Genomic DNA, 27,098 nt, shown 5'->3' with positions numbered 1-27,098 from the left:
GGAGTGGTTAGATGATATAGACAGAGGAGTGGTTAGATGATATAGACAGACAGAGGAGTGGTTAGATGATATAGACAGACAGAGGAGTGGTTAGATGATATAGACAGACAGAGGAGTGGTTAGATGATATAGACAGAGGAGTGGTTAGATGATATAGACAGAGGAGTGGTTAGATGATACAGACAGAGGAGTGGTTAGATGATATAGACAGAGGAGTGGTTAGATGATATAGACAGACAGAGGAGTGGTTAGATGATATAGACAGACAGAGGAGTGGTTAGATGATACAGACAGAGGAGTGGTTAGATGATATAGACAGACAGAGGAGTGGTTAGATGATACAGACAGAGGAGTGGTTAGATGATATAGACAGACAGAGGAGTGGTTAGATGATATAGACAGAGGAGTGGTTAGATGATACAGACAGAGGAGTGGTTAGATGATATCGACAGACAGAGGAGTGGTTAGATGATATAGACAGAGGAGTGGTTAGATGATATAGACAGAGGAGTGGTTAGATGATACAGACAGACAGAGGAGTGGTTAGATGATATAGACAGACAGAGGAGTGGTTAGATGATACAGACAGAGGAGTGGTTAGATGATATAGACAGACAGAGGAGTGGTTAGATGATACAGACAGAGGAGTGGTTAGATGATATAGACAGACAGAGGAGTGGTTAGATGATATAGACAGAGGAGTGGTTAGATGATATAGACAGAGGAGTGGTTAGATGATACAGACAGACAGAGGAGTGGTTAGATGATACAGACAGAGGGGTGGTTAGATGATACAGACAGACAGAGGAGTGGTTAGATGATACAGACAGAGGAGTGGTTAGATGATACAGACAGAGGAGTGGTTAGATGATACAGACAGAGGAGTGGTTAGATGATATAGACAGAGGAGTGGTTAGATGATATAGACAGAGGAGTGGTTAGATGATATAGACAGACAGAGGAGTGGTTAGATGATATAGACAGACAGAGGAGTGGTTAGATGATATAGACAGAGGAGTGGTTAGATGATATAGACAGACAGAGGAGTGGTTAGATGATATAGACAGACAGAGGAGTGGTTAGATGATACAGACAGAGGAGGGGTTAGATGATATAGACAGACAGAGGAGTGGTTAGATGATATAGACAGACAGAGGAGTGGTTAGATGATATAGACAGACAGAGGAGTGGTTAGATGATACAGACAGAGGAGTGGTTAGATGATATAGACAGACAGAGGAGTGGTTAGATGATACAGACAGAGGAGTGGTTAGATGATATAGACAGACAGAGGAGTGGTTAGATGATATAGACAGAGGAGTGGTTAGATGATATAGACAGAGGAGTGGTTAGATGATACAGACAGACAGAGGAGTGGTTAGATGATACAGACAGAGGGGTGGTTAGATGATACAGACAGACAGAGGAGTGGTTAGATGATACAGACAGAGGAGTGGTTAGATGATACAGACAGAGGAGTGGTTAGATGATACAGACAGAGGAGTGGTTAGATGATACAGACAGAGGAGTGGTTAGATGATATAGACAGAGGAGTGGTTAGATGATATAGACAGAGGAGTGGTTAGATGATATAGACAGACAGAGGAGTGGTTAGATGATATAGACAGACAGAGGAGTGGTTAGATGATATAGACAGAGGAGTGGTTAGATGATATAGACAGACAGAGGAGTGGTTAGATGATATAGACAGACAGAGGAGTGGTTAGATGATACAGACAGAGGAGGGGTTAGATGATATAGACAGACAGAGGAGTGGTTAGATGATATAGACAGACAGAGGAGTGGTTAGATGATATAGACAGAGGAGTGGTTAGATGATATAGACAGAGGAGTGGTTAGATGATACAGACAGACAGAGGAGTGGTTAGATGATATAGACAGACAGAGGAGTGGTTAGATGATATAGACAGAGGAGTGGTTAGATGATACAGACAGACAGAGGAGTGGTTAGATGATATAGACAGAGGAGTGGTTAGATGATATAGACAGACAGAGGAGTGGTTAGATGATATAGACAGAGGAGTGGTTAGATGATATAGACAGAGGAGTGGTTAGATGATACAGACAGACAGAGGAGTGGTTAGATGATATAGACAGAGGAGTGGTTAGATGATATAGACAGACAGAGGAGTGGTTAGATGATATAGACAGAGGAGTGGTTAGATGATATAGACAGACAGAGGAGTGGTTAGATGATACAGACAGAGGAGTGGTTAGATGATATAGACAGAGGAGTGGTTAGATGATACAGACAGACAGAGGAGTGGTTAGATGATACAGACAGAGGAGTGGTTAGATGATATAGACAGAGGAGTGGTTAGATGATATAGACAGAGGAGTGGTTAGATGATATAGACAGAGGAGTGGTTAGATGATATAGACAGACAGAGGAGTGGTTAGATGATATAGACAGAGGAGTGGTTAGATGATATAGACAGAGGAGTGGTTAGATGATACAGACAGAGGAGTGGTTAGATGATACAGACAGACAGAGGAGTGGTTAGATGATATAGACAGACAGAGGAGTGGTTAGATGATATAGACAGAGGAGTGGTTAGATGATATAGACAGAGGAGTGGTTAGATGATACAGACAGAGGAGTGGTTAGATGATACAGACAGACAGAGGAGTGGTTAGATGATATAGACAGACAGAGGAGTGGTTAGATGATATAGACAGAGGAGTGGTTAGATGATATAGACAGAGGAGTGGTTAGATGATACAGACAGACAGAGGAGTGGTTAGATGATATAGACAGACAGAGGAGTGGTTAGATGATATAGACAGAGGAGTGGTTAGATGATACAGACAGACAGAGGAGTGGTTAGATGATATAGACAGAGGAGTGGTTAGATGATATAGACAGAGGAGTGGTTAGATGATATAGACAGACAGAGGAGTGGTTAGATGATATAGACAGAGGAGTGGTTAGATGATACAGACAGAGGAGTGGTTAGATGATATAGACAGAGGAGTGGTTAGATGATATAGACAGAGGAGTGGTTAGATGATATAGACAGACAGAGGAGTGGTTAGATGATATAGACAGACAGAGGAGTGGTTAGATGATATAGACAGAGGAGTGGTTAGATGATATAGACAGACAGAGGAGTGGTTAGATGATATAGACAGAGGAGTGGTTAGATGATATAGACAGACAGAGGAGTGGTTAGATGATATAGACAGAGGAGTGGTTAGATGATATAGACAGAGGAGTGGTTAGATGATACAGACAGACAGAGGAGTGGTTAGATGATATAGACAGAGGAGTGGTTAGATGATATAGACAGACAGAGGAGTGGTTAGATGATATAGACAGAGGAGTGGTTAGATGATATAGACAGACAGAGGAGTGGTTAGATGATACAGACAGAGGAGTGGTTAGATGATATAGACAGAGGAGTGGTTAGATGATACAGACAGACAGAGGAGTGGTTAGATGATACAGACAGAGGAGTGGTTAGATGATATAGACAGAGGAGTGGTTAGATGATATAGACAGAGGAGTGGTTAGATGATATAGACAGAGGAGTGGTTAGATGATATAGACAGACAGAGGAGTGGTTAGATGATATAGACAGAGGAGTGGTTAGATGATATAGACAGAGGAGTGGTTAGATGATACAGACAGAGGAGTGGTTAGATGATACAGACAGACAGAGGAGTGGTTAGATGATATAGACAGACAGAGGAGTGGTTAGATGATATAGACAGAGGAGTGGTTAGATGATATAGACAGAGGAGTGGTTAGATGATACAGACAGAGGAGTGGTTAGATGATACAGACAGACAGAGGAGTGGTTAGATGATACAGACAGACAGAGGAGTGGTTAGATGATATAGACAGAGGAGTGGTTAGATCAGGGGTGTCAAACTCATTCACGGAGGGCCTTGTGTCTGCAGGTTTTTGGTTTTTCCTTTCAATAAAGCCCTAGACAACCAGGTGTGGGGAGTTCCTAACTAATTAGTGATGTTAATTCATCAATCAAGTACAAGGGAGGAACGAAAACCCGCAGACACTCGGCCCTCCGTGGAATGAGTTTGACACCTGTGGGTTAGATGATATAGACAGAGGAGTGGTTAGATGATACAGACAGACAGAGGAGTGGTTAGATGATATAGACAGACAGAGGAGTGGTTAGATGATATAGACAGAGGAGTGGTTAGATGATACAGACAGACAGAGGAGTGGTTAGATGATATAGACAGAGGAGTGGTTAGATGATATAGACAGAGGAGTGGTTAGATGATATAGACAGACAGAGGAGTGGTTAGATGATATAGACAGAGGAGTGGTTAGATGATACAGACAGAGGAGTGGTTAGATGATATAGACAGAGGAGTGGTTAGATGATATAGACAGAGGAGTGGTTAGATGATATAGACAGACAGAGGAGTGGTTAGATGATATAGACAGACAGAGGAGTGGTTAGATGATATAGACAGAGGAGTGGTTAGATGATATAGACAGACAGAGGAGTGGTTAGATGATATAGACAGAGGAGTGGTTAGATGATATAGACAGAGGAGTGGTTAGATGATATAGACAGAGGAGTGGTTAGATGATATAGACAGAGGAGTGGTTAGATGATACAGACAGAGGAGTGGTTAGATGATATAGACAGACAGAGGAGTGGTTAGATGATATAGACAGAGGAGTGGTTAGATGATACAGACAGAGGAGTGGTTAGATGATATAGACAGAGGAGTGGTTAGATGATATAGACAGACAGAGGAGTGGTTAGATGATATAGACAGACAGAGGAGTGGTTAGATGATACAGACAGAGGAGTGGTTAGATGATATAGACAGAGGAGTGGTTAGATGATATAGACAGAGGAGTGGTTAGATGATATAGACAGACAGAGGAGTGGTTAGATGATATAGACAGAGGAGTGGTTAGATGATATAGACAGACAGAGGAGTGGTTAGATGATATAGACAGAGGAGTGGTTAGATGATATAGACAGAGGAGTGGTTAGATGATATAGACAGAGGAGTGGTTAGATGATACAGACAGAGGAGTGGTTAGATGATATAGACAGAGGAGTGGTTAGATGATATAGACAGAGGAGTGGTTAGATGATACAGACAGAGGAGTGGTTAGATGATATAGACAGAGGAGTGGTTAGATGATACAGACAGAGGAGTGGTTAGATGATATAGACAGAGGAGTGGTTAGATGATATAGACAGAGGAGTGGTTAGATGATATAGACAGACAGAGGAGTGGTTAGATGATATAGACAGACAGAGGAGTGGTTAGATGATACAGACAGAGGAGTGGTTAGATGATATAGACAGACAGAGGAGTGGTTAGATGATATAGACAGAGGAGTGGTTAGATGATATAGACAGAGGAGTGGTTAGATGATATAGACAGACAGAGGAGTGGTTAGATGATATAGACAGACAGAGGAGTGGTTAGATGATATAGACAGAGGAGTGGTTAGATGATATAGACAGAGGAGTGGTTAGATGATATAGACAGAGGAGTGGTTAGATGATATAGACAGAGGAGTGGTTAGATGATACAGACAGAGGAGTGGTTAGATGATATAGACAGACAGAGGAGTGGTTAGATGATATAGACAGAGGAGTGGTTAGATGATACAGACAGACAGAGGAGTGGTTAGATGATATAGACAGAGGGGTGGTTAGATGATATAGACAGACAGAGGAGTGGTTAGATGATATAGACAGACAGAGGAGTGGTTAGATGATATAGACAGACAGAGGAGTGGTTAGATGATATAGACAGACAGAGGAGTGGTTAGATGATACAGACAGAGGAGTGGTTAGATGATATAGACAGAGGAGTGGTTAGATGATATAGACAGAGGAGTGGTTAGATGATATAGACAGAGGAGTGGTTAGATGATATAGACAGAGGAGTGGTTAGATGATATAGACAGAGGAGTGGTTAGATGATATAGACAGAGGAGTGGTTAGATGATACAGACAGAGGAGTGGTTAGATGATATAGACAGACAGAGGAGTGGTTAGATGATATAGACAGACAGAGGAGTGGTTAGATGATACAGACAGAGGAGTGGTTAGATGATATAGACAGAGGAGTGGTTAGATGATATAGACAGAGGAGTGGTTAGATGATATAGACAGACAGAGGAGTGGTTAGATGATATAGACAGAGGAGTGGTTAGATGATATAGACAGAGGAGTGGTTAGATGATATAGACAGAGGAGTGGTTAGATGATATAGACAGAGGAGTGGTTAGATGATACAGACAGAGGAGTGGTTAGATGATATAGACAGAGGAGTGGTTAGATGATATAGACAGCGGAGTGGTTAGATGATACAGACAGAGGAGTGGTTAGATGATATAGAAAGAGGAGTGGTTAGATGATACAGACAGAGGAGTGGTTAGATGATATAGACAGAGGAGTGGTTAGATGATATAGACAGAGGAGTGGTTAGATGATATAGACAGACAGAGGAGTGGTTAGATGATATAGACAGACAGAGGAGTGGTTAGATGATACAGACAGAGGAGTGGTTAGATGATATAGACAGACAGAGGAGTGGTTAGATGATATAGACAGAGGAGTGGTTAGATGATATAGACAGAGGAGTGGTTAGATGATATAGACAGACAGAGGAGTGGTTAGATGATATAGACAGACAGAGGAGTGGTTAGATGATATAGACAGAGGAGTGGTTAGATGATATAGACAGAGGAGTGGTTAGATGATATAGACAGAGGAGTGGTTAGATGATACAGACAGAGGAGTGGTTAGATGATATAGACAGACAGAGGAGTGGTTAGATGATATAGACAGAGGAGTGGTTAGATGATACAGACAGACAGAGGAGTGGTTAGATGATATAGACAGAGGGGTGGTTAGATGATATAGACAGACAGAGGAGTGGTTAGATGATATAGACAGACAGAGGAGTGGTTAGATGATATAGACAGACAGAGGAGTGGTTAGATGATATAGACAGACAGAGGAGTGGTTAGATGATACAGACAGAGGAGTGGTTAGATGATATAGACAGAGGAGTGGTTAGATGATATAGACAGAGGAGTGGTTAGATGATATAGACAGAGGAGTGGTTAGATGATATAGACAGAGGAGTGGTTAGATGATATAGACAGAGGAGTGGTTAGATGATATAGACAGAGGAGTGGTTAGATGATATAGACAGACAGAGGAGTGGTTAGATGATACAGACAGAGGAGTGGTTAGATGATATAGACAGAGGAGTGGTTAGATGATACAGACAGAGGAGGGGTTAGATGATATAGACAGAGGAGTGGTTAGATGATATAGACAGACAGAGGAGTGGTTAGATGATACAGACAGACAGAGGAGTGGTTAGATGATATAGACAGAGGAGTGGTTAGATGATATAGACAGAGGAGTGGTTAGATGATACAGACAGACAGAGGAGTGGTTAGATGATATAGACAGAGGGGTGGTTAGATGATACAGACAGAGGAGTGGTTAGATGATACAGACAGAGGAGTGGTTAGATGATATAGACAGACAGAGGAGTGGTTAGATGATATAGACAGAGGAGTGGTTAGATGATATAGACAGAGGAGTGGTTAGATGATATAGACAGACAGAGGAGTGGTTAGATGATATAGACAGAGGAGTGGTTAGATGATATAGACAGAGGAGTGGTTAGATGATATAGACAGAGGAGTGGTTAGATGATACAGACAGAGGAGTGGTTAGATGATATAGACAGAGGGGTGGTTAGATGATACAGACAGAGGGGTGGTTAGATGATATAGACAGAGGGGTGGTTAGATGATACAGACAGAGGAGTGGTTAGATGATATAGACAGACAGAGGAGTGGTTAGATGATATAGACAGAGGAGTGGTTAGATGATATAGACAGAGGAGTGGTTAGATGATACAGACAGAGGAGTGGTTAGATGATACAGACAGAGGGGTGGTTAGATGATACAGACAGACAGAGGAGTGGTTAGATGATACAGACAGAGGGGTGGTTAGATGATACAGACAGACAGAGGAGTGGTTAGATGATATAGACAGAGGAGTGGTTAGATGATATAGACAGACAGAGGAGTGGTTAGATGATATAGACAGAGGAGTGGTTAGATGATATAGACAGACAGAGGAGTGGTTAGATGATATAGACAGACAGAGGAGTGGTTAGATGATATAGACAGACAGAGGAGTGGTTAGATGATACAGACAGAGGAGTGGTTAGATGATATAGACAGACAGAGGAGTGGTTAGATGATATAGACAGAGGAGTGGTTAGATGATATAGACAGAGGGGTGGTTAGATGATATAGACAGAGGAGTGGTTAGATGATACAGACAGAGGAGTGGTTAGATGATATAGACAGACAGAGGAGTGGTTAGATGATATAGACAGAGGAGTGGTTAGATGATATAGACAGAGGAGTGGTTAGATGATATAGACAGACAGAGGAGTGGTTAGATGATATAGACAGACAGAGGAGTGGTTAGATGATATAGACAGACAGAGGAGTGGTTAGATGATATAGACAGAGGAGTGGTTAGATGATATAGACAGACAGAGGAGTGGTTAGATGATATAGACAGACAGAGGAGTGGTTAGATGATATAGACAGAGGAGTGGTTAGATGATATAGACAGACAGAGGAGTGGTTAGATGATACAGACAGAGGAGTGGTTAGATGATATAGACAGACAGAGGAGTGGTTAGATGATATAGACAGAGGAGTGGTTAGATGATATAGACAGACAGAGGAGTGGTTAGATGATACAGACAGACAGAGGAGTGGTTAGATGATATAGACAGAGGAGTGGTTAGATGATATAGACAGACAGAGGAGTGGTTAGATGATATAGACAGACAGAGGAGTGGTTAGATGATACAGACAGAGGAGTGGTTAGATGATACAGACAGAGGAGTGGTTAGATGATATAGACAGAGGGGTGGTTAGATGATACAGACAGAGGAGTGGTTAGATGATACAGACAGAGGAGTGGTTAGATGATATAGACAGACAGAGGAGTGGTTAGATGATATAGACAGAGGAGTGGTTAGATGATATAGACAGACAGAGGAGTGGTTAGATGATATAGACAGACAGAGGAGTGGTTAGATGATATAGACAGAGGAGTGGTTAGATGATATAGACAGACAGAGGAGTGGTTAGATGATATAGACAGAGGAGTGGTTAGATGATATAGACAGACAGAGGAGTGGTTAGATGATATAGACAGACAGAGGAGTGGTTAGATGATATAGACAGACAGAGGAGTGGTTAGATGATATAGACAGACAGAGGAGTGGTTAGATGATATAGACAGAGGAGTGGTTAGATGATATAGACAGACAGAGGAGTGGTTAGATGATATAGACAGACAGAGGAGTGGTTAGATGATATAGACAGAGGAGTGGTTAGATGATATAGACAGAGGAAGAGCAGTCACACACACACACACACACACACACACACACACACACACACACACACACACACACACACACACACACACACACACACACACACACACACACACACACACACACACACACACACACACACACACACCCTTACCTGAGCCATCAGATTGCCAGTGAAATGACTGGAGAGAGATTGCTGTGAGAGTCTGTTGAAAATGCTTACATGTCTTTTAGATTTGTCTATTGACCTAGAGACGACAGACAGACGAACACATAAACACACAGTCACCAACTCTCCTGGGCCTAGAGACGACAGACAGACGAACACATAAACACACAGTCACCAACTCTCCTGGGCCTAGAGACGACAGACAGACGAACACATAAACACACAGTCACCAACTCTCCTGGACTCGCTACAATCAGATCCGCATGGCAGTTGTGCTGGCGGTGGACCTGCATTGGGCGCTGTCAAATCCACAAGTGGCTAAAGCGGACGTTGCCATTGGGTGGAGTCGCATTAACAGACATCCCAGGCTGCCTTGTTTCGATCCTGGAGCACTGTGATGTAATCTACACCTCCTCCATCAGGCTGATACAAATCCTTTTATTTACTTTCATAATTTTTCAATTTGAGCGTCATTATTTCTATATAGCATGGTGACCGTGTCAGCGTTTATTTTTCGCCCGGCCCGCCACAGGAGTCGCTAGTGCGCGACGGTACAAGGACATCCCTGCCGGCCAAACCCTCCCCTAACCCGGAAGCCGCTGGGCCAATTGTGCGCCGCCCCCAAGGGTCTCCCGGTCGCGGCCGGCTACGACAGAGCCTGGACTCGAACCCAGAATCTCTAGTGGCACAGCTAGCGCTGCGATGCAGTGCCTTGGACCCCTGCGCCACTCGGGAGGCCTCATTCTGCACTTCTAACGCCGGTGGGTGTGGTTTGGTGACATTGATCATAAGAGCAGCTGCTCACCGATTTGACAGCTCCAACGCTGTTCCACCTCGAACATTGCCAAAACATCCACTATGGGTGTGTCTGCTATCTGATTGAATCTAGGCCTAAGCCCTGTCTATAACCCTAGAGAGTACAAACAAACAATAACAAACAAAAGAAACAAGTGTTTTTTTTTCTTCAACCCTGGTCCAACATTCTCAGTGTGATGCATTATGGGAGCTGTAGTTCTGTACCTCAGACCGAGTGTTCCGGGGTGAGACCCAACTCCGCCCAGGTTGCCGTTGCCGTGGGTGACGACAGCCAGTAGGTTGTGTGAAGGTGTCTGTGTGAAGGTGAGTGCGAGGGGAGGGATGAGAGGTAGAGGTTGGTCCTGGGTTGGTCCTACGGTTGGATCGTAGTCCTCTACGGTCCTCTCTGGTTCTTCCGCTCTGGGTTTGATGGCGATAGTGTTGCTCAGACTCCTAAACAAAACAGATTTATGATTTATCCAAAATGGCACCCTATTCCCTATATAGTGCACTTTTTTTGACCAGGACTGGCACCCTATTCCCTATTATAGTGCACTTCTTTTGACCAGGGCTGGCACCCTATTCCCTATTATAGTGCACTTCTTTTGACCAATAATAGGGTACCATTTGGGACTCAAGAAAATGGTCTGCAATTCATTCAAGATGTATGTCTTTTTTTAACGTAACAGAAAAGTAATTAAGATTATTATATATATTTTTTAAAATAACTCTTTTTTTTTTTAAATAACCGCTAATAATGCTGAAACTTGAACGTACACGGTGGTGGTTCGACCGTGGTGGACCGTGACTGCATGGGTCTCTGTGCTCCAGTCAGCCTTCTCGGGTTTAACAGCTGCAGTAGTGGTCATAGTAGTGGTCGACTCTATTGTCTTGTCCGGGTCTCGGGGTTTAGGCTCTGTGGTGGTTGGAGCTTTAGAGAGTTTGGTGACGTTCCCTTTGACTGTTGTACTGCTGGAGTCCTGGAGAGGAGAGATGAGGGGAGGAGGGGAGAGGAGAGGAGATGGCAGGAGGGGAGAGGAGAGGGTTAAAGGAGAGGGCAGGGTTAGAGGAGAGGAGAGGGCAGGGTTAGAGGAGAGGAGGGGAGAGGAGGGGAGAGGAGAGGGTTAAAGGAGAGGGCAGGGTTAGAGGAGAGGAGAGGAGAGGGCAGGGTTAGAGGAGAGGAGAGGAGAGGGCAGGGTTAGAGGAGAGGAGGAGAGGGCAGGGTTAGAGGAGAGGGTTAGAGGAGAGGAGGAGAGGGCAGGGTTAGAGGAGAGGGTTAGAGGAGAGGAGGAGAGGGTTAGAGGAGAGGAGGAGAGGGTTAGAGGAGAGGAGGAGAGGGCAGGGTTAGAGGAGAGGAGGAGAGGGCAGGGTTAGAGGAGAGGAGGAGAGGGCAGGGTTAGAGGAGAGGGTTAGAGGAGAGGAGGAGAGGGCAGGGTTAGAGGAGAGGGTTAGAGGAGAGGAGGAGATGGCAGGGTTAGAGGAGAGGGCAGGGTTAGAGGAGAAGGTTAGAGGAGAGGAGGAGATGGCAGGGTTAGAGGAGAGGGCAGGGTTAGAGGAGAGGGTTAGAGGAGAGGAGGAGATGGCAGGGTTAGAGGAGAGGGTTAGAGGAGAGGAGGAGAGGGCAGGGTTAGAGGAGAGGAGGAGAGGGCAGGGTTAGAGGAGAGGGTTAGAGGAAAGGAGGAGAGGGCAGGGTTAGAGGAGGGGGTTAGAGGAGAGGAGGAGAGGGCAGGGTTAGAGGAGAGGGTTAGATGAGAGGGTTAGATGAGGAGGAGAGGGCAGGGTGAGAGGAGAGGGCAGGGTGAGAGTATGTTTCTGTGTTCATTTTGGCAGCTGTTTTAGTCTTTTGACTAAAATAGCTTATAGTCTTAGTCACATTTTAGTCATTTCATCCTTTGTTAGTTTTAGTAATTATCAGTCCACTAAAACTCTGGACAATTTTAGTCTAGTTTTAATTATTATCAGTTGATTAAAACTCTGGATCTTTTTTCTTGTTTTAGTCACTCATTTTAGTCACGTAAAAGTGATTTTTTTTTCATTAAACAATGAATATTTTCCTTCAACTTTCATCATGTGCACAGCTAACCTTGTCCAACTAGGCCTTCTATCCCCTCGTATGCCTTAGCTGGAAACACTGATATTCTGACTGTCTGTAACCAATGGCAGCCATTATTAACCATTTGGCCTATAAAGCCTTTGGCTACAGGTTAAACAATTTACAGCTCTGGTGTCCTGAACATAACTGTGACATCCTTGTAATGTGTCCTCTTAGTGAAAGAGAAAGTTCAGTAACTGCGGTTTCATTTAGAAAATGGTGCTGTTTCTCCAATGCCGAGAAATGATTACATCCTGTAAAGTACAGCGATTTGTCTGTCAAGGTAGGCACTAATTTAAGTTTGTTTTGCTTGACTTAGTATGCAAGGGGAGAACGTGAGTCACCCACTTTCAGGAACATGCACTTGACTTTCTTTTGAGAAATTCACCATTTACTAAAACTCTTCAGCTTTTATTAAAATGGCAGAAGTATAAATAAATGTCGAAATAAAATCACATTCATTGGTCACAACAGTAATGCCAGGCTAAATGCTTGTGTTTATAGCTCCAACAGTAATATCCAGCTAAATGCTTGTGTTCTAGCTCCAACAGTAATACCTAGCTAAATGCTTGTGTTTCTAGCTCCAACAGTAATACCTAGCTAAATGCTTGTGTTTCTAGCTCCAACAGTAATACCAGGCTAAATGCTTGTGGTTCTAGCTCCAACAGTAATACCTAGCTAAATGCTTGTGTTTCTAGCTCCAACAGTAATACCTAGCTAAATGCTTGTGTTTCTAGCTCCAACAGTAATACCAGGCTAAATGCTTGTGGTTCTAGCTCCAACAGTAATACCTAGCTAAATGCTTGTGGTTCTAGCTCCAACAGTAATACCAGGCTAAATGCTTGTGTTTCTAGCTCCAACAGTAATACCAGGCTAAATGCTTGTGGTTCTAGCTCCAACAGTAATACCAGGCTAAATGCTTGTGTTTCTAGCTCCAACAGTAATACCTAGCTAAATGCTTGTGTTTCTAGCTCCAACAGTAATACCAGGCTAAATGCTTGTGCTTCTAGCTCCAACAGTAATACCAGGCTAAATGCTTGTGTTTCTAGCTCCAACAGTAATACCAGGCTAAATGCTTGTGGTTCTAGCTCCAACAGTAATACCTAGCTAAATGCTTGTGTTTCTAGCTCCAACAGTAATACCTAGCTAAATGCTTGTGTTTCTAGCTCCAACAGTAATACCAGGCTAAATGCTTGTGTTTCTAGCTCCAACAGTAATACCTAGCTAAATGCTTGTGTTTCTAGCTCCAACAGTAATACCTAGCTAAATGCTTGTGTTTCTAGCTCCAACAGTAATACCAGGCTAAATGCTTGTGTTTCTAGCTCCAACAGTAATAGCTAGCTAAATGCTTGTGGTTCTAGCTCCAACAGTAATACCAGGCTAAATGCTTGTGGTTCTAGCTCCAACAGTAATACCTAGCTAAATGCTTGTGTTTCTAGCTCCAACAGTAATAGCTAGCTAAATGCTTGTGTTTCTAGCTCCAACAGTAATACCAGGCTAAATGCTTGTGCTTCTAGCTCCAACAGTAATACCAGGCTAAATGCTTGTGTTTCTAGCTCCAACAGTAATACCAGGCTAAATGCTTGTGTTTCTAGCTCCAACAGTAATACCAGGCTAAATGCTTGTGTTTCTAGCTCCAACAGTAATACCTAGCTAAATGCTTGTGTTTCTAGCTCCAACAGTAATACCAGGCTAAATGCTTGTGTTTCTAGCTCCAACAGTAATACCAGGCTAAATGCTTGTGTTTCTAGCTCCAACAGTAATACCAGGCTAAATGCTTGTGCTTCTAGCTCCAACAGTAATACCTAGCTAAATGCTTGTGTGTCTAGCTCCAACAGTAATACCAGGCTAAATGCTTGTGGTTCTAGCTCCAACAGTAATACCAGGCTAAATGCTTGTGGTTCTAGCTCCAACAGTAATACCAGGCTAAATGCTTGTGTTTCTAGCTCCAACAGTAATACCAGGCTAAATGCTTGTGTTTCTAGCTCCAACAGTAATACCAGGCTAAATGCTTGTGTTTCTAGCTCCAACAGTAATACCAGGCTAAATGCTTGTGGTTCTAGCTCCAACAGTAATACCTAGCTAAATGCTTGTGTTTCTAGCTCCAACAGTAATACCAGGCTAAATGCTTGTGTTTCTAGCTCCAACAGTAATACCAGGCTAAATGCTTGTGCTTCTAGCTCCAACAGTAATACCTAGCTAAATGCTTGTGTGTCTAGCTCCAACAGTAATACCAGGCTAAATGCTTGTGGTTCTAGCTCCAACAGTAATACCAGGCTAAATGCTTGTGTTTCTAGCTCCAACAGTAATACCAGGCTAAATGCTTGTGTTTCTGGCTCCAACAGTAATACCAGGCTAAATGCTTGTGTTTCTAGCTCCAACAGTAATACCAGGTTAAATGCTTGTGCTTCTAGCTCCAACAGTAATACCTAGCTAAATGCTTGTGTGTCTAGCTCCAACAGTAATACCAGGCTAAATGCTTGTGGTTCTAGCTCCAACAGTAATACCAGGCTAAATGCTTGTGTTTCTAGCTCCAACAGTAATACCAGGCTAAATGCTTGTGTTTCTGGCTCCAACAGTAATACCAGGCTAAATGCTTGTGTTTCTAGCTCCAACAGTAATACCAGGCTAAATGATTGTGTTTCTAGCTCCAACAGTAATACCAGGCTAAATGCTTGTGTTTCTAGCTCCAACAGTAATACCAGGCTAAATGCTTGTGTTTCTAGCTCCAACAGTAATACCAGGCTAAATGCTTGTGTTTCTAGCTCCAACAGTAATACCAGGCTAAATGATTGTGTTTCTAGCTCCAACAGTAATACCAGGCTAAATGCTTGTGTTTCTAGCTCCAACAGTAATACCAGGCTAAATGCTTGTGTTTCTAGCTCCAACAGTGCAGTGTCTTCACTATTATTGTAAAATGTAGAAAATAGTACAAATAAAGAAAATCCCTGGAATGAGTAGGTGTGTCCAAACTTTTGACTGGTACTGTGTACTGAACAAAATTATACAATATAGACACAGCAACAGCTCAATGATGAGCTTGGCGGGTACTGTGCATTCTTACATAATTACTGTGATTTTATTTTAAGAACTATTTATTATTATAAGTATCACTGTACTCCTAATATTTAACAAATAGTATTTGTTTTTTCTCACAGGAAAAAAAAGCAACCACAACGGGCATTTGCACGAGAAGGAGCTTCATGTCAAATTAATTGTCCATTAGTCTCACGTGGAATTCTGGTTTGGAATTCTGGAATTGTCATATTTTTCGTCAAACTAAAATGAAAAGTAATTTCTAATAGTTTGCATCTTTTCAGGGCGTCTCGTCTTATTATTTTTTATAGTTTTAGTCAGGAAAAATACGAAATTGACGAGTATTTTTCGTCATAGTTATTGTTGACTAAATTAACACTGGTGTGCGTGTGTGTGTGTGCGTGTGCATGCGTGTGTCCACCTGTGTGTGTGTGTGTCTACCTCCCATGTGTGTGTGTGTGTGTGTGTGTGTGTGTGTGTGTGTGTGTGTCTGACCTTGTACTTCCCAGTCCTCTCCTCTACTTCCTCCTTGTCTTTCTTGGTCGTCTTGTTCATCTTGGGAAGGGGAGAGTTCCCTTTCTGATCCTTCTGGATCTTAGCATTCAACTCCTGGACAAACCTGGAAAAAGTACACTTTGTTATTGCACAGTTCAACACAGACAGTCAAAGCCTTTTTTAACCTAAATCTTTAATAGATATTACAACTCAAATGTGTGTGTGACCAGGTGTGTGTGACCAGGTGTGTGTGACCAGGTGTGTGTGACTAGGTGTGTGTGACTAGGTGTGTGTATTATCAGGAGTGTGTGTGTGTATTACCAGGAGTGTGTGTGTGTGACCAGGAGTGTGTGTGTGTTACCAGGTGTGTATGACCGTGTGTGTTACCAGGTGTGTGTTACCTGAGGTGGAAGCCATCGTTAGTGAAGAGTTGGTGCTGCAGCAGATCAGAACACTGTGACCTCCTGTCTGGATCCATCTGGAGACACCTCTGGTAGGAGAACAGACACACACACAGAGACAGAGAGACAGAGAGACAGAGAGACAGAGAGACAGAGAGACAGAGAGACAGAGAGACAGAGAGACAGAGAGAGAGAGAGAGAGAGAGAGAGAGGTTAGTTAGTTAGTTAGTTAGTTAGTTAGTTAGTTAGTTAGTTAGTTAGTTAGTTAGTTAGTTAGTTAGTGACAGGCTACGGTACTTTAGGAGGAGAGAGTTAGTTAGTTAGTGACAGGCTACGGTACTTTAGGAGGAGAGAGTTAGTTAGTGACAGGCTACGGTACTTTAGGAGGAGAGAGTTAGTTAGTTAGTGACAGGCTACGGTACTTTAGGAGGAGAGAGTTAGTTACTGAAAGGCTACGGTACTTTAGGAGGAGAGAGTTAGTTACTGAAAGGCTACGGTACTTTAGGAGGAGAGAGTTAGTTACTGACAGGCTACGGTACTTTAGGAGGAGAGAGTTAGTTACTGACAGGCTACGGTACTTTAGGAGGAGAGAGTTAGTTACTGACAGGCTACGGTACTTTAGGAGGAGAGAGTTAGTTACTGACAGGCTACGGTACTTTAGGAGGAGAGAGTTAGTTACTGACAGGCTACGGTACTTTAGGAGGAGAGAGTTAGTTACTGACAGGCTACGGTACTTTAGGAGGAGAGAGTTAGTTAGTTAGTGACAGGCTACGGTACTTTAGGAGGAGAGAGTTAGTTACTGAAAGGCTACGGTACTTTAGGAGGAGAGAGTTAGTTACTGAAAGGCTACGGTACTTTAGGAGGAGAGAGTTAGTTACTGACAGGCTACGGTACTTTAGGAGGAGAGAGTTAGTTACTGACAGGCTACAGTACTTTAGGAGGAGAGAGTTAGTTACTGACAGGCTACAGTACTTTAGGAGGAGAGAGTTAGTTACTGACAGGCTACAGTACTTTAGGAGAGAGTTAGTTACTGACAGGCTACAGTACATTAGGAGGAGAGAGTTAGTTACTGACAGGCTACAGTACTTTAGGAGGAGATAGAGAGAGTTAGTTACTGACAGGCTACAGTACTTTATGAGGAGATAGAGAGAGTTAGTTACTGACAGGCTACAGTACTTTAGGAGGAGAGAGTTAGTTACTGAAAGGCTACAGTACTTTAGGAGGAGATAGAGAGAGTTAGTTACTGACAGGCTACAGTACTTTAGGAGGAGAGAGTTAGTTACTGACAGGCTACAGTACTTTAGGAGGAGAGAGTTAGTTACTGACAGGCTACAGTACTTTAGGAGGAGAGAGTTAGTTACTGAAAGGCTACGGTACTTTAGGAGGAGAGAGTTAGTTACTGACAGGCTACAGTACTTTAGGAGGAGAGAGTTAGTTACTGACAGGCTACAGTACTTTAGGAGAGAGTTAGTTACTGACAGGCTACAGTACTTTAGGAGGAGAGAGTTAGTTACTGACAGGCTACAGTACTTTAGGAGGAGAGAGTTAGTTACTGACAGGCTACAGTACTTTAGAAGGAGAGAGTTGGTTACTGACAGGCTACAGTACTTTAGGAGGAGATAATTAGTTACTGACAGGCTACAGTACTTTAGGAGGAGAGAGTTAGTTACTGACAGGCTACGGTACTTTAGGAGGAGAGAGTTAGTTACTGACAGGCTACAGTACTTTAGGAGGAGAGAGTTAGTTACTGACAGGCTACAGTACTTTAGGAGGAGAGAGTTAGTTACTGACAGGCTACAGTACTTTAGGAGGAGAGAGTTAGTTACTGACAGGCTACGGTACTTTAGGAGGAGAGAGTTAGTTACTGACAGGCTACAGTACTTTAGGAGGAGAGAGTTAGTTACTGAAAGGCTACGGTACTTTAGGAGGAGAGAGTTAGTTACTGACAGGCTACAGTACTTTAGGAGAGAGTTAGTTACTGACAGGCTACAGTACTTTAGGAGGAGAGAGTTAGTTACTGACAGGCTACAGTACTTTAGGAGGAGATAGTATGTCTCTGTGGTGTAGAAAAGGGGACCAGTTCATGAATGTTGATAAAAGAGTGAACCACATCCTGGCGGTAGTGTTGTGGAGGATCTGTCTGAGGGGGGAGGGGGGAGGAGGGGGGGGGGGGGGGCTGCACCTGCGTAAGGTCTGTAGCAGTTGTGGACAGTTTAGGATAGCGTTGTAGTAGAGGCTCTGTCTGGGGGGGGGGGGGGTGAGGGGGGGGGGGGGCTGCACCTGCGTAAGGTCTGTAGCAGTTGTGGACAGTTTAGGATAGCGTTGTAGTAGAGGCTCCGTCTCGGTCACCTCCGGTAGACTGACTCCTGAAAACACTGGGTTCTTATAGAACAACTCCTGGTGGCGAGGGGTCAGGTTGCCTTGGTAACAAACAAAATAAACAAGTAGCAAAAAATCATTAATAATTCATTAAATTATTAATAAATTAATCATTGCTCCATGTGTGTGTGTGTGTGTGTGTGTGTGTGTACTGTCCTCACCAAAGCACCTGATGATGTGGTATAACTGGTCGATGTCAGAGTCTCCAGGAAACAGTGGTTCTCCTGTCAACATTTCTACGAAGAGACAGCCTGCAGCCCACACATCTACCGCCCTACACACGCAGACAGACACACACACAGACAGACAGACACACACACAGACAGACACACACAGACAGACACACACACCACCACACACACACACACACACACACACACACATTTACATTTAAGTCATTTAGCAGACGCTCTTATCCAGAGCGACTTACAAATTGGAAAGTTCATACATATTCATCCTGGTCCCCCTGTGGGAATTACATTTGAACCCTGGTCCCCCCGTGGGAATTGAACCCACAACCCTGGCGTTGCAAGCGCCATGCTCTACCGACTGAGCCACACGGGACCAACACACACACCACCACACACACACACACACATACCACCACACATACACAGACACACACACACATACCACCACACTTACACAGACACACACCACCACACACACACATACCACCACACATACACAGACACACATACCACCACACATACACAGACACACACACCACCACACACACACATACCACCACACACACACAGACACACACACACACACACTGTAGTATTAAACAAATAAGAGTGGAGGCTTTCGTACCACTGTCTCTCTCTTTCTCTCTCTCTGTCTCTCTCTTTGTCTCACTCTCTCTGTCTCTCTCTCCCTCTGCCTTTCTATCTCTCCCTCTCGATCTCTCTCTCTCTGTCTCTCTCCCCGTCCCTCCCTCTGTCTCTAGTCTTGTTCTTACTTCCCGTACTTGGTGTCCCCCACCAGTAGTTCTGGGGCCCTGTACCAGCGGGTTGCTACGTAGTCCGTGTAATTCTCTCCTGGTGGAGCCATTGTCCTGGCGAACCCGAAGTCACACAGCTTGACCACTCCACCCTGAGATACCAGGATGTTCTCTGGCTTGATGTCCCTATGGATGATCTGGAGAAAACAAAAAGGAAACATATAGGAAACATATAGGAAATATATAGGAAACATATATGAAATACACTGCTCAAAAAAATAAAGGGAACACTTAAACAACACAATGTAACTCCAAGTCAATCACACTTCTGTGAAATCAAACTGTCCACTTAGGAAGCAACACTGATTGACAATAAATGTCACATGCTGTTGTGCAAATGGAATAGACAAAAGGTGGAAATTATAGGCAATTAGCAAGACACCCCCAAAACAGGAGTGATTCTGCAGGTGGTGACCACAGACCACTTCTCAGTTCCTATGCTTCCTGGCTGATGTTTTGGTCACTTTTGAATGCTGGCGGTGCTCTCACTCTAGTGGTAGCATGAGACGGAGTCTACAACCCACACAAGTGGCTCAGGTAGTGCAGTTCATCCAGGATGGCACATCAATGCGAGCTGTGGCAAAAAGGTTTGCTGTGTCTGTCAGCGTAGTGTCCAGAGCATGGAGGCGCTACCAGGAGACAGGCCAGTACATCAGGAGACGTGAAGGAGGCCGTAGGAGGGCAACAACCCAGCAGCAGGACCGCTACCTCCGCCTTTGTGCCAGGAGGTGCACTGCCAGAGCCCTGCAAAATGACCTCCAGCAGGCCACAAATGTGCATGTGTCTTCTCAAACGGTCAGAAACAGACTCCATGAGGGTGGTATGAGGGCCCGACGTCCACAGGTGGGGGTTGTGCTTACAGCCCAACACCGTGCAGGACGTTTGGCATTTGCCAGAGAACACCAAGATTGGCAAATTCGCCACTGGCACCCTGTGCTCTTCACAGGTGAAAGCAGGTTCACACTGAGCACATGAGCACATGTGACAGACGTGACAGAGCCTGGAGATGCCGTGGAGAACATTCTGCTGCCTGCAACATCCTCCAGCATGACCGGTTTGGCGATGGGTCAGTCATGGTGTGGGGTGGCATTTCTTTGTGGGGCCGCACAGCCCTCCATGTGCTCGCCAGAGGTAGCCTGACTGCCATTAGGTACCGAGATGAGATCCTCAGACCCCTTGCGAGACCAATGCTGACACATGCACATTTGTGGCCTGCTGGAGGTCATTTTGCAGGGCACTGGCAGTGCACCTCCTTGCACAAAGGCGGAGGTAGCGGTCCTGCTGCTGGGTTGTTGCCCTCCTACGGCCTCCTCCACGTCTCCTGGTGTACTGGCCTGTCTCCTGGTAGCGCCTCCATGCTCTGGACACTACGCTGACAGACACAGCAAACCTTTTTGCCACAGCTCGCATTGATGTGCCATCCTGGATGAACTGCACTACCTGAGCCACTTGTGTGGGTTGTAGACTCCGTCTCATGCTACCACTAGAGTGAGAGCACCGCCAGCATTCAAAAGTGACCAAAACATCAGCCAGGAAGCATAGGAACTGAGAAGTGGTCTGTGGTCACCACTTGCAGAATCACTCCTTTTTTGGGGGTGTCTTGCTAATTGCCTATAATTTCCACCTTTTGTCTATTCCATTTGCACAACAGCATGTGACATTTATTGTCAATCAGTGTTGCTTCCTAAGTGGACAGTTTGATTTCATAGAAGTGTGATTGACTTGGAGTTACATTGTGTTGTTTAAGTGTTCCCTTTATTTTTTTGAGCAGTGTATATAGGAAACATATAGGAAATATATAGGAAACATATAGGATACATATAGGATACATATAGGAAATATATATGAAACATATAGGAAATATATATGAAACATATAGGAAATATAAAGGAAATATATAGGAAACATATATGAAATAAATAGGAAACATATATGAAATATATAGGAAATATATAGGAAACATATAGGAAACATATAGGAAACATATAGGAAACATATAGGAAACATATAGGAAACATATATGAAACATATATGAAATATATAGGAAACATATAGGAAATATATGGGAAACATATATGAAATATATATTAAATATATTTGGAAACATATAGGAAATATAAAGGAAACACATAGGAAATATAAATGAAACATATAGGAAATATATATGAAATATATATGAAACACATAGGAAACAAAGGAAACATACAGGAAACACATAGGAAATATATAGGAAATATATATGAAATATATAGGAAACAAAGGAAACATACAGGAAACACATAGGAAACATATTGGAAATATATAGGAAACACATAGGAAATATATATGAAACAAAGGAAACATACAGGAAACATATTGGAAATATATATGAAATAAAGGAAACATATTGGAAATATATATGAAACAAAGGAAACATATTGGAAACACATAGGAAATATATAGGAAATATATATGAAACAAAGGAAACATATTGGAAATATATATGAAACAAAGGAAACATACAGGAAACACATAGGAAATATATAGGAAATATATATGAAACAAAGGAAACATACAGGAAACATATAGGAAATATATATGAAACAAAGGAAACATACAGGAAACACATAGGAAACAACAAACAAAACGACCTCATGGCTTGGTTGTTGCTCTGACATGCTCTGTCAACTGTGGGACCTTATGTAGACAGGTGTGTACCTTTCCAAATCATGTGCAATCAATTTAATTTACCACAGGTGGACTCCAATCAAGTTGTAGAAACATCTCAAGGATGATCAATGGAAACAGGATGCACCTGAGCTCAATTTCGAGTCTCATAGCAAAGGGTCTGAATACTTATGTAAATAAGGTATTTCTGTTTTTTACTTTTTAATACATTTGCAAAAATTTCGAAAAAACGTTTTTTTTTTGTGGAATATGAAGTGTGGAAATAGTTAATAAGGGGTCAAAATACTTTCCGAATGCACTGTATAAATTCATATATACATTAGTATGGCAGAATGGTCTAAGATCCCTCCCAAAACATTTCAGATAAAAATGCTCAATGTAGTTATCCATGTAAAGGGGAAGGTGCTGGAGTATTGAAAACAGAGGTTCCAATCATTTTTGGTCGAATGGAATAAATGGAACTAAGTCAAACACGTGGTCTCCGTGTTTGATGTGTTTGATACCGTTCCATTAATTCCATTCAAGCCATTACAATGAGCACGTCCTGCTATAGCTCCTCTTACCAGCCTCCTCTGACACACACACACACACACACACGCACACGCACACGCACACGCACACACTCCACCCACGTTGTGTTGATGGCAGAAGGAGATAGCCCGTAGTATCTGGTAGACGTATCTTCTTAGGCGGCTGTAGTCTAGTCCCGTTGGACTCTGTTCTAGGTCATCTAGAACCGTACGTTCTACGAACTCAAACACCAGGTACCAGCGACGCCTCTTTTTCCACACCTCCAGCAGGTTGACAAGATTCTCATGGCGCAGTTGCTGGAGAAACGGGGGGGGGGGGGGGGGGGGACATAAATAATGGATTGATTGGTTGTTTTGATTGGTTAGTTAGCATTTGTATATGTCAGGAATGGGCAACTTTGATGGGGGGGGGGGTCACAAAAAAACTCATCATGAGGGGCCACAGTGGCTTGCGGATCCGGGTCTGTGAGAGAATGGCGCCGGAGGGGATGGCCGCCGTTTTACCGGCTCCTGAACAATTTTGTGTGTTTTTTTTTTTTGCGCCGATCTTAACGATTTTATAAATAATGTTTCGGCCATCATTTCATATGTCCGAAATGATCTTCTGGACATCAAAACAGTGACCTCGATTTAGATGAGGACTTTTATTTCACGAAATCGGGAGGCGAAGGACATAACTCCCAAATCCCCGTCACTCAGAGGAGGCCGAGGCAGAGTTTCAGAGGTCGCCGTGCGGGATATCTAACGAGACTGCAACGGCAAGTGGATAAGTTGCCATTACCCTCCCGTTCTATTGACGAACGTGAAATCACTGGAGAATAAACTGGATGAGCTCCGTTGGGAGACTATCCTATCGACGTGATCTGAAGAACTGGAATATCCAACGTTTCACAGAGTCGTGACTGAACAAGGACACGGAAAATATAAATCTAGATGGGTATTTTTCTATACATCGGCAAGACAGAACAGCTGTATCTGAGGGGAGGGGGGGGGTCTCTGTCAACAACAGCTGGTGCGCAATCTCTAATATTAAGGAAGTCCCGAGTTTCTGCTCACCTGAGGTAGAGTACCTCATGATAAGCTGTAGACCACACTATCTACAAAGACAGTTTTCATCTATATTTTTCACGGATGTCTAACTCTGACTGAACGACTCAAACTCCCCAGCTTTTACTCTCCAAATGGACGTTAGCTGTGAGCACCGGGAGTCCCACGCGTCGACTTTTTGTTCGCTATACATGTCGGGGGATGCTATTCACGAAGACATGTTGTTATGTCTCACAATTCTCGCACATGAAACGGTACAGGGGGATGTTCAGTTTGCTGCGCAGCTATATCGACAAAAAACAGACTCCATGGGATAGAATGGTTAGCACAGATGGGGCTCCATCTTTTTTAAATGTTATTTAAATCTCTATTTAACCAGGCAAGTCAGTTAAGAACAAATTCTTATTTACTATGACGGCCTAGGAACAGTGGGTTAACTGCCTTGTTCAGGGGCAGAAGGACAGATTTTTTTACCTTGTCAGCATGGGGATTCGACCTTGCAACCTTCCGGTTACAAGTCCAACGCACTAGGTTAAGAACACATTCTTATTTACTATGACGGCCTAGGAACAGTGGGTTAACTGCCTTGTTCAGGGGCAGAAGAACAGATTTTTTTACCTTGTCAGCACGGGGATTCGACCTTGCAACCTTCCGGTTACAAGTCCAACGCACAAGGTTAAGAACAAATTCTTATTTACTATGACGGCCTAGGAACAGTGGGTTAACTGCCTTGTTCAGGGGCAGAACGACAGATTTTTTTACCTTGTCAGCACCGGGATTCGACCTTGCAACCTTCCGGTTACAAGTCCAACGCACTAGGCTACCACTCTAGTTCTAAATGTGTCTCACTCTGCCATATGGACGCATTGTACGATACATACACCCACTAAGCTATAATGGATACACCGAGAGCAACTGGCAGCAAAAGAGCTGAGCGCATTGACTCTGTCCAGGCACCCCCCTGTATATAGCCTCCACATTGACTCTGTACCGGTACCCCCTGTATATAGCCTCCACATTGACTCTGTACCGGTACCCCCTGTATATAGCCTCCACATTGACTCTGTACCGGTACCCCCTGTATATAGCCTACACATTGACTCTGTACCGTAATACCCTGTATATAGTCTCCACATTGACTCTGTACCGGTACCCCCTGTATATAGCCTCCACATTGACTCTGTACCGTAATACCCTGTATATAGCCTCCACATTGATTCTGTACCGCAACACCCTGTATATAGCCTCCACATTGACTCTGTACCGCAACACCCTGTATATAGCCTCCACATTGACTCTGTACTGGTACCCCCTGTATATAGCCTCCACATTGACTCTGTACCATAACACCCTGTATATAGCCTCCACATTGACTCTGTACCGGTACCCCCTGTATATAGCCTCCACATTGACTCTGTACTGGTACCCCCTGTATATAGCCTCCACATTGACTCTGTACCGGTACCCCCTGTATATAGCCTCCACATTGACTCTGTACCGGCACCCCCTGTATATAGCCTCCACATTGACTCTGTACTGGTACCCCCTGTATATAGCCTCCACATTGACTCTGTACCGTAATACCCTGTATATAGCCTCCACATTGACTCTGTACTCTGTACCGTAATACCCTGTATATAGCCTCCACATTGACTCTGTACTCTGTACCGTAATACCCTGTATATAGCCTCCACATTGACTCTGTACTCTGTACCGTAATACCCTGTATATAGCCTCCACAACCCCCTGTATATATTGTTATTTTTTACTGCTCCTCTTAAATTACTTGTTACTTTTATCTCTTAATCTTATCCGTATTTTTTGAAACTGCATTGTCGGTTCGGGGCACGTAAGAAGGCGTTTCACTGTAAGGTCTACTACACCTGTTGTATTCAGCATTTCACTGTAAGGTCTACACCTGTTGTATTCAGCATTTCACTGTAAGGTCTACTACACCTGTTGTATTCAGCATTTCACTGTGAGGTCTACTACACCTGTTGTATTCAGCATTTCACTGTAAGGTCTACTACACCTGTTGTATTCAGCATTTCACTGTGAGGTCTACTACACCTGTTGTATTCAGCATTTCACTGTAAGGTCTACTACACCTGTTGTATTCAGCATTTCACTGTAAGGTCTACCTACACCTGTTGTATTCAGCATTTCACTGTGAGGTCTACTACACCTGTTGTATTCAGCATTTCACTGTGAGGTCTACTACACCTGTTGTATTCAGCATTTCACTGTAAGGTCTACTACACCTGTTGTATTCAGCATTTCACTGTAAGGTCGACTACACCTGTTGTATTCAGCATTTCACTGTAAGGTCTACACCTGTTGTATTCAGCATTTCATTGTAAGGTCTACTACACCTGTTGTATTCAGCATTTCACTGTAAGGTCTACTACACCTGTTGTATTCAGCATTTCACTGTAAGGTCTACTACACCTGTTGTATTCAGCATTTCACTGGGAGGTCTACTACACCTGTTGTATTCAGCATTTCACTGTAAGGTCTAGTACACCTGTTGTATTCAGCATTTCACTGTAAGGTCTACTACACCTGTTGTATTCAGCATTTCACTGTAAGGTCTACCACACCTGTTGTATTCAGCATTTCACTGTGAGGTCTACCACACCTGTTGTATTCAGCATTTCACTGTAAGGTCTACTACACCTGTTGTATTCAGCATTTCACAGTAAGGTCTACTACACCTGTTGTATTCAGCATTTCACAGTAAGGTCTACTACACCTGTTGTATTCAGCATTTCACTGTAAGGTCTACTACACCTGTTATATTCAGCATTTCACTGTAAGGTCTACTACACCTGTTGAATTCAGCATTTCACTGTAAGGTCTACTACACCTGTTGTATTCAGCATTTCACTGTATGGTCTACTACACCTGTTGTATTCAGCATTTCACAGTAAGGTCTACCTACACCTGTTGTATTCAGCATTTCACTGTAAGGTCTACTACACCTGTTGTATTCAGCATTTCACTGTAAGGTCTACTACACCTGTTGTATTCAGCATTTCACTGTAAGGTCTACTACAC

At 43.4% G+C, this 27,098-nt stretch overlaps 1 protein-coding gene across 1 annotated transcript in view; it reads right to left on the bottom strand.

Annotated features, from left to right (window-relative positions):
- The window catches only part of LOC129835552 (cyclin-dependent kinase-like 2), a 49,992-nt gene that overhangs the window by 8,148 nt on the left and 14,746 nt on the right, over positions 1-27,098 (bottom strand). Inside the window, exons 2-10 of the mRNA XM_055901238.1 lie at positions 23,097-23,291; positions 19,756-19,934; positions 18,953-19,065; positions 18,693-18,832; positions 16,413-16,501; positions 16,012-16,135; positions 11,166-11,368; positions 10,614-10,841; positions 9,579-9,672 (exon numbers count right to left, since the gene is read on the bottom strand). Of these exons, the coding sequence (XP_055757213.1) occupies positions 9,579-9,672; positions 10,614-10,841; positions 11,166-11,368; positions 16,012-16,135; positions 16,413-16,501; positions 18,693-18,832; positions 18,953-19,065; positions 19,756-19,934; positions 23,097-23,291 (1,365 nt within the window). The remainder of the gene's footprint in view (positions 1-9,578; positions 9,673-10,613; positions 10,842-11,165; positions 11,369-16,011; positions 16,136-16,412; positions 16,502-18,692; positions 18,833-18,952; positions 19,066-19,755; positions 19,935-23,096; positions 23,292-27,098) is intronic.

The sequence above is a fragment of the Salvelinus fontinalis genome, chromosome 36 (assembly GCF_029448725.1).
Source record: "Salvelinus fontinalis isolate EN_2023a chromosome 36, ASM2944872v1, whole genome shotgun sequence".
Taxonomy (NCBI): domain Eukaryota; kingdom Metazoa; phylum Chordata; class Actinopteri; order Salmoniformes; family Salmonidae; genus Salvelinus; species Salvelinus fontinalis.
This window is presented reverse-complemented; position numbering and strand designations above follow the sequence as displayed.